The 14,894-nt window shown below is 36.6% G+C and overlaps 1 protein-coding gene across 2 annotated transcripts in view; it reads left to right on the forward strand.

The window, feature by feature from the left end:
* The window catches only part of pdia5 (protein disulfide isomerase family A, member 5), a 73,662-nt gene that overhangs the window by 36,901 nt on the left and 21,867 nt on the right, over positions 1–14,894 (forward strand). For both annotated transcript variants that reach the window (XR_013816912.1, XM_079821992.1), the window contains exons 10-13: positions 2,482–2,553; positions 4,555–4,691; positions 7,796–7,866; positions 13,329–13,492. Coding sequence is in view for 1 of the 2 variants with exons in the window: in XM_079821992.1 (XP_079678118.1) it covers positions 2,482–2,553; positions 4,555–4,691; positions 7,796–7,866; positions 13,329–13,492 (444 nt within the window). In the remaining variant the exon portion in view is untranslated. The remainder of the gene's footprint in view (positions 1–2,481; positions 2,554–4,554; positions 4,692–7,795; positions 7,867–13,328; positions 13,493–14,894) is intronic.

Here is a 14,894-nt window from a genome sequence, read left to right on the forward strand (position 1 = left end):
TTTCTACAATCCAATTAAGGGCCACTGGCTCAGTCTCATACACAACAAATGTTTTGAAAGGATTTTTGAAGACGTCTGTGCTTTTCGTTGAACCATTCACTAGTCCTTCATTTTTCCAAAGGCCCAAGTACATAAAAATGTCAGCATGATAAAATGCACCGTAATGAACATCAGTTTTGTGGAGTGTTCTTTTAAACGTAACATGCACGTCAGTGGTTTTTATTGTTTTAAATTTATGTTACTGACAACAATACTGTTAAATAATGGATAATGAAAGAAGAAAGTCCAAAATAAAGATTTCTCATGAAACTAAGATCGAAGAACAGTTACAAAAATACATCAAATGTTAATTCTAGTAAATATTTGCTAGTAGTAGTTCAAACTTAAAGTTGCACAAAATGTTCTTTACCGATACATAATGTAGCAATGATTGCGGGGTAGAGAAGTGATTTGCATTATTTGAAAAAGTACTCGTTTCTTCCACAAAATAATTTTTGCATATTCAATTCCAACGGTTAAAATCAATTAATTTCTAAGACATTTTTGGGGCAGCTTTTTATATGTAGCGTGCTAGAACTAATAGCCCAAGCAAAAGGGATGATTTATGATTTTAAATGAATCAGAGAATTTTAATATGGATTCTTTTCATGAGGTCTTTTGCATGTATATTTATACTTGCGGCTGCAGCTGTGTGCATTTAGCTTCTGTTTAGTGCTCCATTACACCGCTGTTTTAATTACTAGAAGATAATTAAACACGGTCCTTCGCCCAAAAGCCAGATCTCTGCACCACACCTCCCCAACTTAGCACTGCTCTTTTGAATCAATTAATATTTCAGTTATGCATTATATATCTCTGATCAAAGAGAGCATAATTATTTATTTTATTGTATCATTTTATTTGATTATTTTTGCTGTGGATGTCACATGCTCGTTACAAACATAAAGGCATTAAAGGGATAGTTCACCCAAAAATAAAAATGATCCCATAATTTACTCACCCTAAAGCCATCCTAGGTGTATATGACATTCTTCTTTCAGACGAACACAGAGTTATGTTAAAAAATGTCCTGGCTCTTCCAAGCTTTATAATGGCATTTATTCAAAATTTGAAGACCAAAAAAATGCATCCATCCATTATAAAAGTAATCCACATGGCTCCCGTAAGTTGAATACGGAAGGTGGTCTGCCGGAATCTAGATATTTTACTCTACAACTGGATATTTTTCTTACAAAAAAGAAATTATTAACCCCCTGGAGCCATGTGGAGCACTTTTTATAATGGATAGATACACTTTTTTGGGCATCCATTTGCTGCCATTATAAACCTTGGAAGAGCCAGGACATTTTTTAATAACTCCGATTGTATTCGTCTGAAAGAAGAATGTCATATACACCTAGGATGGCTTGAGGGTGAATAAATCATGGGGTAATTTTCATTTTTGGGTGAACTATCCCTTTAAGTAAGGGTTTGCGGTCCCTTGGAATTTGAAAGTCACTTTAGGGAAAAAATATTTTTCAGACTAGAAGATCAAGATTTAGCCTGACACTAAAGTGATAATTCTGTTTGATGGACATGGGTTTTCCACTTTATTATTATATTTCTTTGTTTGGGTTCCCACAGTGCTTGTGGATCCCAACTGATTAGTGACAGTTACAAATGGCAGTCGACTGCCAGCGTCTCCGCTAAGCTCTCACTTGCTGCAGATTATTCTGAGTCACGGAAAGGGAGCAGATGATGGCAGATAAAACTCGAGTTTTCGATGCTTGAAGCTTTCTTCTGCATTCAGCTGTGTGTTCAAGAGCATTTCTGTATATATTCATGATCTGCTTGTGGTTGTATGGATTAGTAAGAGCACAAAGGCTGCTAGCTGAGGTCTTTGATTATGCTAAGAGCCCTGGGCCAAATGGCTTAATTAGCTTTGAGTCAAACACTCATTTAAAATGTTTATCTTGGATGGCAAAAAGCGAGCAGCAATCTTGGATGCTTTGCATCTTTGTTGTGTGGGTACAAATATCCTAAGCTGTCTAGTGCAATTTATGTAAAGAAAATAAGTGCTAATAAATATTGACTTCTCCCTCTTTTGTATGTCCTTTTTGAAAGAAGGCAAGATTTGAACTTTTTTTTTTCTTTTTTTTAAATCAATGCTAACCGCTTTAAACAAACCTTTTGTTTATGTTTTTACAAACTTTTGGCCATGTTTTTATACAGGCAGTAGAGCAAGGACAGGAAATAATGGGGTCGTGATCGGACACGGGCCAGAATCGATCTCGCGTCTCCTGCAAGCATCGTAGCAGGGGCATGTGCCACAATTACTAAGCTAGAACTCTGACCTATTTCACAAACAAATTACCCCCCTTTACTAAATTTTGTCCATCTTACATATTGTACAGTTGTTTTCTTTGCTCATGACGAAATTTGTTTTGGTTAGGATTAATCATAAATATTTATTCTGCCCTTTTTTGTTCTTTTTCCAAAAAGGAAGGGGAAATTCTTGCATCACTATGAGAATTATGGAGCCACCTCCAAAGACATCGCGGATTGGTTGAAAAAGTGAGTAAATAAATAATCTGCACTTTTTTTTTTTCAACGTTCAACAAACATTTTCATTCATTCTAGTGCCCTTTACACGCACTAGAAGCATGTTTTGAAGAGGTGTGACATCTTGGACTTCTGCCCACGGTCTCCACCATTATCCAGGGAGTGTTTTACAGGAACTGTGCTGTAAAAGATATGATGTGCACTGTAAAATACTGGAGGTAAACAGTCCTCTGTGCCTCCTAACAGAGATGTGATGAGGCTTTAAGCCCTCTGCAGTGTCTTAACCAACTATCAAACTGACAGAGTGAACAAAAATATACAGGTGTACACTTCCTATGTACACATCTCAGTGTATAAAATATATAACAATAAACAATAACAATAAAAATATTGCTGATGCTATATATTATGGGTCAAGAACAAGACAAGGTGAACTAGGCCAGAAGGTTCCTGTAGTGTAGAGCAGTATTTCTATTGTTAAATTTTGACTTGTGTGCTTTAACAAGACACAATAGTTAGTGAGTAGTCTAGTATAGCCAGACCATTTTTATTGGCGTCAAGTCTGGTCCACTTATTCTGGTCAATAACTTCCCAGTTGGCTTGTTTGAACAATATGTAATAAGACCAACCACAGCTTGTTTTGTATTTTTGTGTCATTTAAGATAATCTTGAAATTAAACCAGCTTACCAGCAACCAAATTAAACATCTCTGTTTAAAGTTGAGTTTGGCTCAGTAAGAATTTATTTATTTATTTGAAAGAAAGTAATATTTTTACTCAGCAAATTGCTCAAAGGTGACCGTAAAATCCTACAAAATAATGCTACCAAAGATTTCTATTTCAAATAGTTTCTTATGAAACTTTCTGTTCATCAAAGAATCCTGGAAAAGTAATAACCGTTTCCACAAAAATTATTAAGCAGCACAACCATTTTCGACATTGATAATAATGAGATGAGCAGCAAATCAGCATATTAGAATGATTTCTGAAGGATCATGTGACACTATAGACTAGAGTAATGGCTGCTGAAAATTCAGCTTTGCCATCACAGGAATGAATTGTATTTTAAAATATATTAAAATAAAGTTATTTTAATTTGTAGTAATATTTCACAATGTTACTGTTTTTACTGTATTTTTTATCATATAAACACAGCCTGGGTGAACAACAAATTCTTGCCAACCCTAAACTTTTGAACAGTAGTGTTTAAAAGATTTGATGCCACTAACCATGCAAACAAATCCAGTAATTGGTTGTTCCTCAAAAATGATCAATGTAGCAAACGGGTACATTACAATTTTTTTTTTTTTTCGGGGACCAATAAAAGTTGCTAACCAATTAGTATAGAACTAGCAAATTCAGTCAGCTCTTATCATTTTTGTGTGCTATATACCCATGAGACGGTCAGTGAAGGAACTGTGGGTGGTCTATAGTTTGTGAGAAACAGAAAATCATTATTGCAATCCTATAAACTATATGACAACATGCACTTGTATTGGTCAACCAACTCCTGCTAAGAGATTCCAATGGTGACCTCCGGCTCTCAAAACACTTGCAGATGTCCCTGGCTTATCTTGTAGAATTAATTTTGAATGAAGTAAAGTGAAAACTCTAGCAAACCCAACCATTTAGTGCATTTTACCCACTGAATGGTTGAGTTTGCTTGTGTTTATCCCTGGCAAAGCTGCCTCTGGCTAGTCTTTGTTCAGCTGACGCACTTCTAGGAGCCAAGCTTTTTGCTCTTTGCACTCTACGAGGGAATCATTTGGACTATCCTTGTATGGGCACGAGGCCCATCAGAAGACATGTGAATTGCTAGCTCTCTTCAGTCATTTGGGTGTGACCGTTTCCCCACCAGATGTAATGTACTGATGTGTACTGGCAGTGGCCAATTTAGAGCTTAGGTGCTTCTCATTAGTCATTTGGAGAGTTTTGAGTCATGTCTCAAAGCCTATGACATATTGACTAATGGAATATGGAAATGATTTTAACTACTTGTTTTTATGTTGCGTAGCCCTCAGCCTCCACAACCTAAAACTCCAGAGGTGCCCTGGTCAGAGTCCGGCTCAGCCGTCTTCCATCTGACCGATGAGTCTTTTGACACGTTCCTGGAGGAGCATCCTTCAGCCTTGATCATGTTCTACGCTCCCTGTGAGTATCAACAACACGGCTCTTGCTGGTCATGGTGATGACTTTTTACGAATATTGTTCCTGGAAGAATATATCTATCAACCAATAAGATTTTAGGGTTCGTTTAGGGCTGGGCTTGAATGACATTTCAAGTAGTTAAAGCGATAGTGCACTCAAGAATTTAAATTGTCACTTTTGTCATTCCAAACCTGTATGAATTACTTTATTCTGTGGAATGCGAAAAGTCTTTCTTCATATAATTAAAGCCAGTGACATCCACCTTTTTTGAGTTCCACAAGAGAGCGAAAATCCTACAGGTTTGGAACAACACGAGGGTGAGTAAATGATTTTGGGAGAACTATCCCCCCAAATGTTAGGGCAAGAAAGTAGTAAAAATCACTGAATTACCATGTTTTTTTTTGTGGAAAGTTATTATGATAACACAATAATTATTTGCACACATACTAAGGTAGAACCATAGTACTCTTTGAAGTACATTGGAGTTTCATGTAAAATCATTGTACAGTACATAGATATTTTATGGTATAAGGATCATTACTAGTAATTTTTGTCTAAGTCCAATTGAAAGTTCAAAGAGAGACAAAAAAACAAACGTATTTTGGTTGAATTGCACTTGGACACTGTTGATATTTTTGTCTATCAATTTTATTCTCAGAGGAATCTGCCTGACACAGATTTGCTGATATGAGCATGTCGGTAGTATTTCAGTTTCTTGGAAGGGGCTTTTTTAGTGATTGAAGGAAGATGGCTCTCAGCTTTCATACATTTTTGATCAAACACCTCTGATAGAACATATTCATTTCCTGTATGGCACAGGGTGTATCCTACCAATCTGCCACTGAGTCCACAGTACATGCACAAACTCTCTCTCCACATGAATACACTGAGAAGGTACGGATTCAGAATGACTCGTTTACATTCTCATCAGCTTGCCAAAATGCAATATCCTTGTTTAGGCACAAACCTCGGTTCACATGCACACAGATATCATAGTGCCAATGAGTCATCTCGACACATAATCGACACTGCTCAAAAAATAACTCCTTCTCTGCGTCGGATTAACTATGAGATGCAATACATACTGACACTCCCCTCAGTGTGCAAATTTCATTTCACTTTTATTAATAAAAAAAAAAGGATTGCATCATTCTTAGCAAAAATGCAAACACGTTTATAATCAGTGACCAGATTTGTTTTCATATTCCCATAGTGTAAATAAATCCAGGCTTGACTTTGTGAGCTCTGGATTACTTTACTGGAAAGGCTGTTATGATTATGTAACAGGTGGAGAATTGGAAAGGAAATATCTTTTAAATACTTGGAAGGGAAATATAATCTCTTTCCAGATGAGTGCTGTTTTCAGATCATATTATGACTGACATGTTGTAGTCTTTTATGGCTATGGAGTTGCTGCTGTTTATGTCAATTATGCATGACAGCCCTTTTGGAAAAAAAGCAGCTAAAACTAGCCTAAGATAGATGGTTTTTGGTGTTTAGTTGGTGTTGAAAAAAACTCAAAAACAACCAAAGCAGGCCAGCCATCAAACACATCTGGCTAATAATTTACAGCAGAGTTGTCTAAATGTTTTGATGTATAAACACTACCATTCAAAACTTTAGAAAGTTTTTATTTACACTATGGGAACATGAACAAATTTGTTTTTGTGTTTGAAAGAAGTTTCTATGCTCACTGAGGCTGCGTTTATATGTAAAATACACAACAGTATTATTGTGAAATATTATCACAATTTAAATTCTGTCAGGACCACTATCGTCAAAGATGATTGATTGACTATTAGCATACAGTTTGGATTGGCGGTATGGTTCCGTTCTGGACAAGAACTGCCTGCGCCTCCTAATGTCGATATTAAATATACAGAATAATTCTGGAATTTAGTCTGATTCAAGGGGAATCAGAAAACCAAATCCTGACTGGATGGAGGAGGGTAAATGAGCTCTGGAGAACGCGATAGCTGCTGATAGTACTGAAGGAGCTTGTATATGTATGCTGTGATATACGTTGTATTCCTATCAAGCCTGTAGCACTCCTCTCAGAAACTGAAGCCTCCGCGCCTCGATCGCCCCCAGGTGGTTGGTCCCAGTATAGGTCATAACCCCTGCCCCTCCGTGTTTTCTAATAGACGCGAGACAAACTAAACAATTCAATTACACTCCAAATAACTTTTTCCCAAAGTTGGTTTCTGTCATTGTAGGCAGATTTTATCACAATGATTTGTGTTCGAAAATGAGTGTTCGTTTTTTAAATAAGTTTAGTTTTAGTTAGTTATTTGATGCTATAAAAACGGGGGGTGTGATGTCATGATTGACAGCTGAGACTGACGGCTTCTCTGAGTGAAGTTGATGTCACTGAGGCACTAATTTGGGGATTTTTGGGAGGAGATTGGAGCTTTAGCTTTAATTTCTACATTTCCATTACTGTTTATTTCACACCAACATAATGAATTGTTCAGCATCTGCGAGAGTGTGGATGGTTTTTGATATTACGCCTCTACTTCCTGCTCTCTACCGCGCAGATTTGACGGTCTATGATTCCTATAAGTAGACAGTCAGCTGATGTGAGCTTGACTAACGTGACCTGCCAGAATTTGATACGAGTGTTTTCTATTGTAATGCATTTTAAAATGCTATTTATTTTCATGATGGCAAAGCTACATTTTCATTTTGATTAATTTAATGTATCCTTGCTGAATAAAAGTATTAATTACTTTCAAAATATCTTACTGACCACAAGACTTTGAACTGTAGCATACATTTATTTACTTGATTCTTTATATTATAATATTTATATTTCTTTCACAAAACTATATGCACATTTGTTTATTTTTTCATTCTGTTAAAAACTAGTGCTGTCTATAGAATAAAATAATTACAATTACTTTCATGATTTGTGATCAATCTAGAAAGCAGAGTGATGTAGCAATATTATGAAGTCTGGTGATTTGTGAATGTAAAAAAAAAAAAGATTTGATTAATATCTCAAAGTGCACAACTTTGACAAAATACATTTAGTCAAAACATGTTTGTGTCTCGTACTTTTTTTGATTACATGTTAAATTATTCACATTCCTTGTGATGTTTTTTAGGGTGTGGCCACTGTAAGAAGATGAAGCCAGAGTATGATGAAGCTGCTGAGTTCCTCAACAAAAACTCTGATGTGAGTTTCTTCATACTAATTCTCTGACATGGAAAATGTATATTTTCTTCATACATCCTTAGACTTTGCAAGAGACAACATAGGCAGGATGGCACCTGTGTACTTAATGAAATGGTTCTAGATGTGTAATTTTTGCTTTGAGGCATTCAATGTAAAATGTCTGTGTCCAATTGACTTGATTAAAAAAGCCAATTGTAATTTCCCATCAGCCTAGACAATTTGATGACACCCTGCAGCAAATCCCAAAATAATGTTTTACTCAACAACCTTTCAATTCAGAATGTCTGTTCTTCCATGATATGATTTTTTTTAACGTTTAAAGTTACAACGAGACCTTTCCAGGTCACAAACAGCCCTGGCCATGTTGTGCAAGTGATGTGTTTCTCATTTTCTAGGGCTGTGCTGGCTCTGCTCTCGAGTCCACAGTTGCAGGCCAATTGCAGTCACCAGAGCCTTATAGTTGGAGTATTTATCTCATTTTCCTTTTCCTCTGTGCCGTCCCTCTAGCCTTCAGCTTGAAGCTAATCAAAGTGATGCTCTTCCAAGAGTTCAATAAAGACACCACTACACATTATCTAATGCATGCTCTAGTCCTCACATCTTCTCCCTTGAGAGAGCTGAAGTCATTTATTTTTCTCATTCCTTTTGCTCACGGCCCTACACGCAGTTTAAAGAGCGAGTCCACGTGTCGAGATCTTTTAAAACAATATTTTTAATTTGCATCTCACTGAGAGTTTGGAATAACGTTGTTTAAATGTGCATATATGGCTGTAAGACCGAGGGGTTATGAACGTGACATTTGGCAAGTGGATGGTGGAGAAATTGAAGCGGCTGTGCTTATCTCTCAAGTGTGTTGTTGAAATGAAGTGCCGTTACTTTGAGAAGTGTTTGTATTATTTTTCAAGTAGTTTGGTTTTCATACACTTCTAATTGGCTCACAGATCCAATAGCGGTCCATAGATTACTTGGCCCCTGCAGGGTTGGTGCCTAAACTCAAACACAAATCCTTTGTTTGTGATAATGACCCAGGCTCTCATCTTAGATTTAAGGTATCCCACTGACAGATGTTTGCAAATAGAGGCAGTTAATTAAGTTTAAGCTGAGGAAACATTCATAATGACAGTCCATTCTGCAGATATACAGTATAATGGTGGAAACAAAGCTGTGCTAAATTATGCTGCCATTTCATTAAAAAAACGTGCCTGTTGCCTCCACAACTTCAACAAATTGATTGTGTTTAAACTGGGGATGTCATTAATCTGTCTATACATTAGGCCTTTGTGTAAATATAATTTTCTGCAATTTTCTGTGTGTGACACTCAAAGGGTATATTTATGCAACACTGCTCTTTGTGTCCCCCTCGCGGAAAAACATATCATATGATTTTTCATATATTTTGCCAGCAGCCATATCACCCTGTAGCCAAAGATTGGTTATGGGAGACCTCCTGGGAAAACTAGGTGGCTGCTGCCTAAAATTAACACTCGCCAAGCGCCAAATGCAAGTAAAAATTGGTGTTGGCGAGTATATGAAACTCTGTCAGTCGCCAGTTGGCCAGTAATGCTGCAACTAACGATTATTTTAATGATCGATTCATCTGTCGATTATTTTTCAGATGAATCGGATAAAAAAAAAAAAACACATTAATTTCCAATCCTTTATTCAAAAACAGAACTGACAGTGCAAATTCACAGTGCAAAAAATCTTCAGAAAGTGCACAGGTTGCTACAATAAATATATAAATCTTTTTTTATAAAGCACTACACTCAGATGCACACACTCACAAACAAAATTGAATTGGTTTAGTTAAATTGTAATGCATTAAGAATTTCTCTAAAATGTCCAAACCCATTATATACTCCTGGAGAAAACATCTACTGTATTAACCTATTAATATGAATGATATTAAAGTTTAAACATGCAATACAGACACAGATTTAACTGCTGTGACATATATGTTTATGTAACAATAAAATAAAACTACTCCTCCTAAAGAAGAACACAATGTCTTATTTTCAATGAATGATATGCATTCTTTTTAACAACTTGCATACAACATTCCTTATAGATTAAATATGGATTAAATAATGTATAATATAACGAATCCTTATTAAAACTAAAGAGGTGATTTTTCTCTGTCTTTTGTTGTTTGATTAATATTAAAGGGTTAGTTCACCCAAAAATTAAAATTCTGTCATTAATTACTCACCCTCATGTCATTCGACACCCGTAAGACCTCCGTTCATCTTGGGAACACAAATGAAGATATTTTAGCTGAAATTCGATGGCTCGGAAAGGCCTCCAGTGGCACAATGCACTTTACACTCTCAAGACCCATAAAAGGTACTAAAGACGTCATTACAATCCATCTCACTACAGTGCCGGTTCTACGATAACTTTATAAAGCAGCGAGAATAGTTTTTGTGCGCAAAAAAAACCTAAATAACTTATATAGTTATGACCGATTTCAAAACAATGCATCATGAAGCTTTGAAGCGTTATGAATCAGCGAGTCGAATCATGATTCGGATCGCGTGTCAAACTGCTGAAATACGTGACTTTGGCGATCCAAACCGCTGAATCGACTCACTGATTCATAACGCTTCCAAGCTTCATGATGCATTATTTTGAGATCGGTCATCACTATGTAAGTCGTTATTTAGGTTTTTTTTTGCGCACAAAAACTATGAGGGTACGTAACGACATGAGGGTAAGTAATTAATGACAGAATTTTCATTTTTGGGTGAACTAACCCTTCAAGAGCACAAATGGAAGCAGGTTAATGGACTGATGTCACTTAAAGACCGAATGCTGAACGAAAATGACAGTAGATATTAGTCATAGTTTTTGTCATTCAAAGCTGGTTTTGATTTTCGTCTCGTTTTTGTGTGTGAAAAATGTTGATTAAAATATTGACAAATTATTTGTCAACGAAATTAACGTAGCAACAGATTGAAAAATGAATGGGCCAAAAAAGGCAAGTGAATAAAAACGTGTCTTTAGTCTTGCAAACTATACCACCCCTGCTTTACTACTGTTATTAACAAGCTAACGCTAACTTGTCATGCTTGTCAAGCTGGATAACGAGTAAACAAGCACCAGAAGAGCTACTGGAGGGACGTCACTCCTCACTTCCAAACGGAACAAAAGTGGGATTTTGTAGTGACTTAACGTTACCCTGCTGTTGAACTCCCTTCCTCCTCATCAAGGACTCTAAGATGTTTTCGTTTTATTAATGGCGCTTTTCGACTGGTACGTTTTTTTTTTATTATTGTTCTAACAATACAATGTTGTCAGAACATTAACGTGAACAAACATGAACGGCGCTTTGTACAGTTGACTGGTCAGTGCTGCATCATCACAAACATTTCAACCTTTACAATGTAAATATACAAACGCTGTAGGAATGATGGCGTTGTGGTTAGCTCGCTGACACATGCCGCAACTGCGACTCCGATTCGATTCCCAGCTCGAGGTCCTTTGCCGATCCCGTTCCCCTGTCTTTCTCCACCCCATGCTTTCCTGTCAAAAATCTCTACTGTCATATCCAATAAAGGCCCAAAAAGGCCAACAACATAACATTTTCGTGCCTTCCTGTGCTTGAATGGACAAATTTACTCAATTATGTCAAAGAAAATGCCATCTCGGCGAGTATCCTAATCCTAGTAAACATAGTCGGATATGTCTTAAGTGAATGTAAACCGTTGAGCAAGAAAACGCATGATCCGTGCATGCATTCGTTCTTAAAGTGACAGCATCCTAATAATCTTGCTACTGTCTGCGTTTTTAATGTTAATCAAACAACAGAGGACAGAAAAAAAATCACTATTTTCACAAAAATTATATGAAGACATGCAGTGTTATTTATTTGATTAGCCTACTTTATTAAATTTCAGTACCTGAAAACTATTAGACCTGCCTGAAGAGCACTGTTTATTTCTTTTATCTTTGTTGTATTGTATTTGTGTGCTATATGTTCTTATTTTGTTACTGACTGTTTACTTGTCTTAAAAGGCTATTAAATTTTATTAGTTAAGCTAGTTGTTTTAGCTGTGGTATCAAAATTGGAATGGAGGATTGTGAATTTTCAGTAGTATCTAAAATTTTGGTGTCATAACTGCCTGTCTTTGTGTCATGACTGTTAAAAAATATTTCTGGCCGGTAAATTTTCTTAAATCACTTTTCTTAAGCCAGCAGGGTGTGCTCACCTTGTGGTCTGTGTGGGTCCTAATGCCCCAGTATAGTGATGGGGACACTATACTGTCAAAAAGCACGTCCTTCAGATGAGACGTTAAACTAAGGTTGTGACTCTCTGTGGTCATTAAAAATCCCAGGATGTCCTTCGTAAAAGAGTAGGGGTGTAATCCCGGCATCCTGGCAAAATTTTCCCATTGTCCTCGGCCCATCATTATGGCCTCCTAATCATCCCCATATATATATGATTGGCTTCATCACTCAGTCTCCTCTCCACCAATAAACTGGTGTGTGGTGGGAGTTCTGGTGCAATATGGCTGCCGTTGCATCATCCAGGTGGATGCTGCACATTGATGGTGGTTGAGGAGATTCCCCCCTTCCATATAAAGCGCTTTGTGTGCTGAGAAAAGTGCTATATAAATCTAACAAATTATTATATTTCTTGAAATGCTCTGGAAATGCACCCAATGCAAATTATAGTTTTTTTGTTGTTGTTGTTTTTAAGTCACATGAATTAACATGAATCCCTGATTTAAACCAGTAAAATACTGTGTAAAGACCAATATATTCTGTCTTTAAAATTACTGAAAGTTATTTTAAAATGTAACGTTTGAATTAGAGGGAATTGATGGCTATATTCTTAATCTCCTCTCTTGAGCTTTTGAAATTGTTGAATAATTATGCATCTCATCTACTCCACCTACAGGAGGTCCCTTCAGCCACAGAACATAATCAGTATTAAAATGGCAACTTGCTCTGTTCTTAAATTATGTAGCCTCATGATTTTAATTAAGTTGACATTTGGAACTAAATGAGTTCCATAATTGCTGTAAAGTTTTTAGAGAATGAGTTGGATTAAAAATGAGCATCTCTAATTTGCTTGGCACCTCAATCACATTGAAAAAGTTCAGTTTGCATAGGCTTTTTGTTTTTAAACAAATGGACTAACAATGTCCAACATGTGAGATTTTTTGATCTTTTGTGTTTGTGCTTGATCAGCTGTCAGATAACGTATACCCCCGGTTTCACAGACAAAACTTATCCCAGACCAAAATGCATGTTTGAGCGTTTTAACCGAAAGCAATTTGCACTGGCATATCTTAAAATATGTCAGTGGCATTGTTTTGTCTCAAGATGAATACCAATAATGTTTTTTCTAAGGCACGTTTTTAAAAGCTACTTAAAAGCCTAATCCTGGCTTAATCTAAGCCCTGTTTGTGTTTTTAAGCTAAAACAGTACTTTTCTTTGTATGTCTGTATGGATTTAGAGCCCAGGTGTATTGGCAGCAGTGGATACCACCATTCACAAGTCCATCGGAGAGCGGTTTAAAATCTCAGGCTTCCCCACAGTGAAGTACTTTGAAAAGGGGGAGGAGAAGTACACGCTTCCTCATCTCCGGAACAAAGACAAGATCATCGAGTGGCTGCAGAAGTGAGTTGACTCTTAGTCTTTTCAACTCTGCTGTTCGTTGGTTTACTGACAATCAGCATGAGAAATTAAATCAAATGTATTTATTATTGTTTGTTTATTCTCTCTTTCTACTCTCTCTATATACAAGTGAAAAGATGTTGTTTCTGAAGTCTGTAGAGGTTTTAATGCACAAAACAGATAAAACACAAACCACTTTTGACTGGATGTGGTTATATGTAGGTGAACTGAGGTCTGCCTGGGTAAACGCTTGTTTTTGCTTTCATTTATTTCTTCACACTTTGTAATGTTTATTTATTATAGAAATGGATTTAGTGCTTAGCTAAGATCAGGTACAGGTGAGGCATAAATTGCTTTTCGTTGAACTACGCTTACCCTCTACAATCTCTTAACCATCTATGGTATGCATTATGTTCTTACCATGAAATATATTTTTAAATAAGTTTTTATTACATGAAATGGCTTCAATCAAACACATCAAAACAGATTTTTGAAAGAAAGAAAGAAAAAAAAAGGTTTTTGGGGGGTTCTTGGGGAAACGTGAAAAAATGGTCAAAAAAATAGTTTTTCTTTAAAGAGACCTTATTATGGATTTTTGAAAATGACCTTTTCATGTAGTGTGTAACAGTTCTAAGTGAATGAAAACGTCCTGCAAAGTTTTAAATCTGAAAGTGCGTATATAAAAAAACTGTATCGTATCAGCGTTTCGTCCAGATGGATCCAACGTTTTAGGAGCCTGAAAACTATTTTTTTAAAACCAGGTCCCAGAGTGGATAAATCTGAAACCAACACCCTTGCGTTTTCGTGTGTACAGCCAAACCGTATATTTTGTGAAACGGTGATGTCATCACACCCCGTCCCGCACGGTAAAGACTAGAAGGGATACAGCTACGGCCACTGGGCATGCGCACATCAATATTGCGTCATTTAATTACTTTTTTTGCATTATTGTAATGGTAGATTTAGGGTTGGGGTAGGTGTAGGTGTTAATAAAACACAATCTGGTTAGTAGCAAATTTATTATTTATTTTATCGTGAAATTTTGCCTTTCTTCCGACCATTGCTGTACCCCTTCAAGCCACAGCTCTTCTTCTCTGTTTTTAGTGTATTTCTGTGGCAGAATTACAGCACCAAATACTGGTCTTGCATGTATACTACATCGTTTTGAGTTGGTTTCAGTGGTTTCGTGTGTACGCAGATATTTCTTGAGACGAGGGGGAAAAAAAGTGGATGTGGTCTGAGTCAATTAAACTAATCGTTTTTAAAATGAGTCACAAGCTGTTTCGTTGTCACGTCAAGATGAAACATTAGCATATTGCCTGTCCACTTGTTTTGCAAATGTTAATGTTTACATCAGCGCGCCTAACGTATGCACTGTTATTGATACAGTTCCCACATGTGCACC

Source organism: Gobio gobio (assembly GCF_949357685.1).
Source record: "Gobio gobio genome assembly, chromosome: 7".
NCBI lineage: Eukaryota > Metazoa > Chordata > Actinopteri > Cypriniformes > Gobionidae > Gobio > Gobio gobio.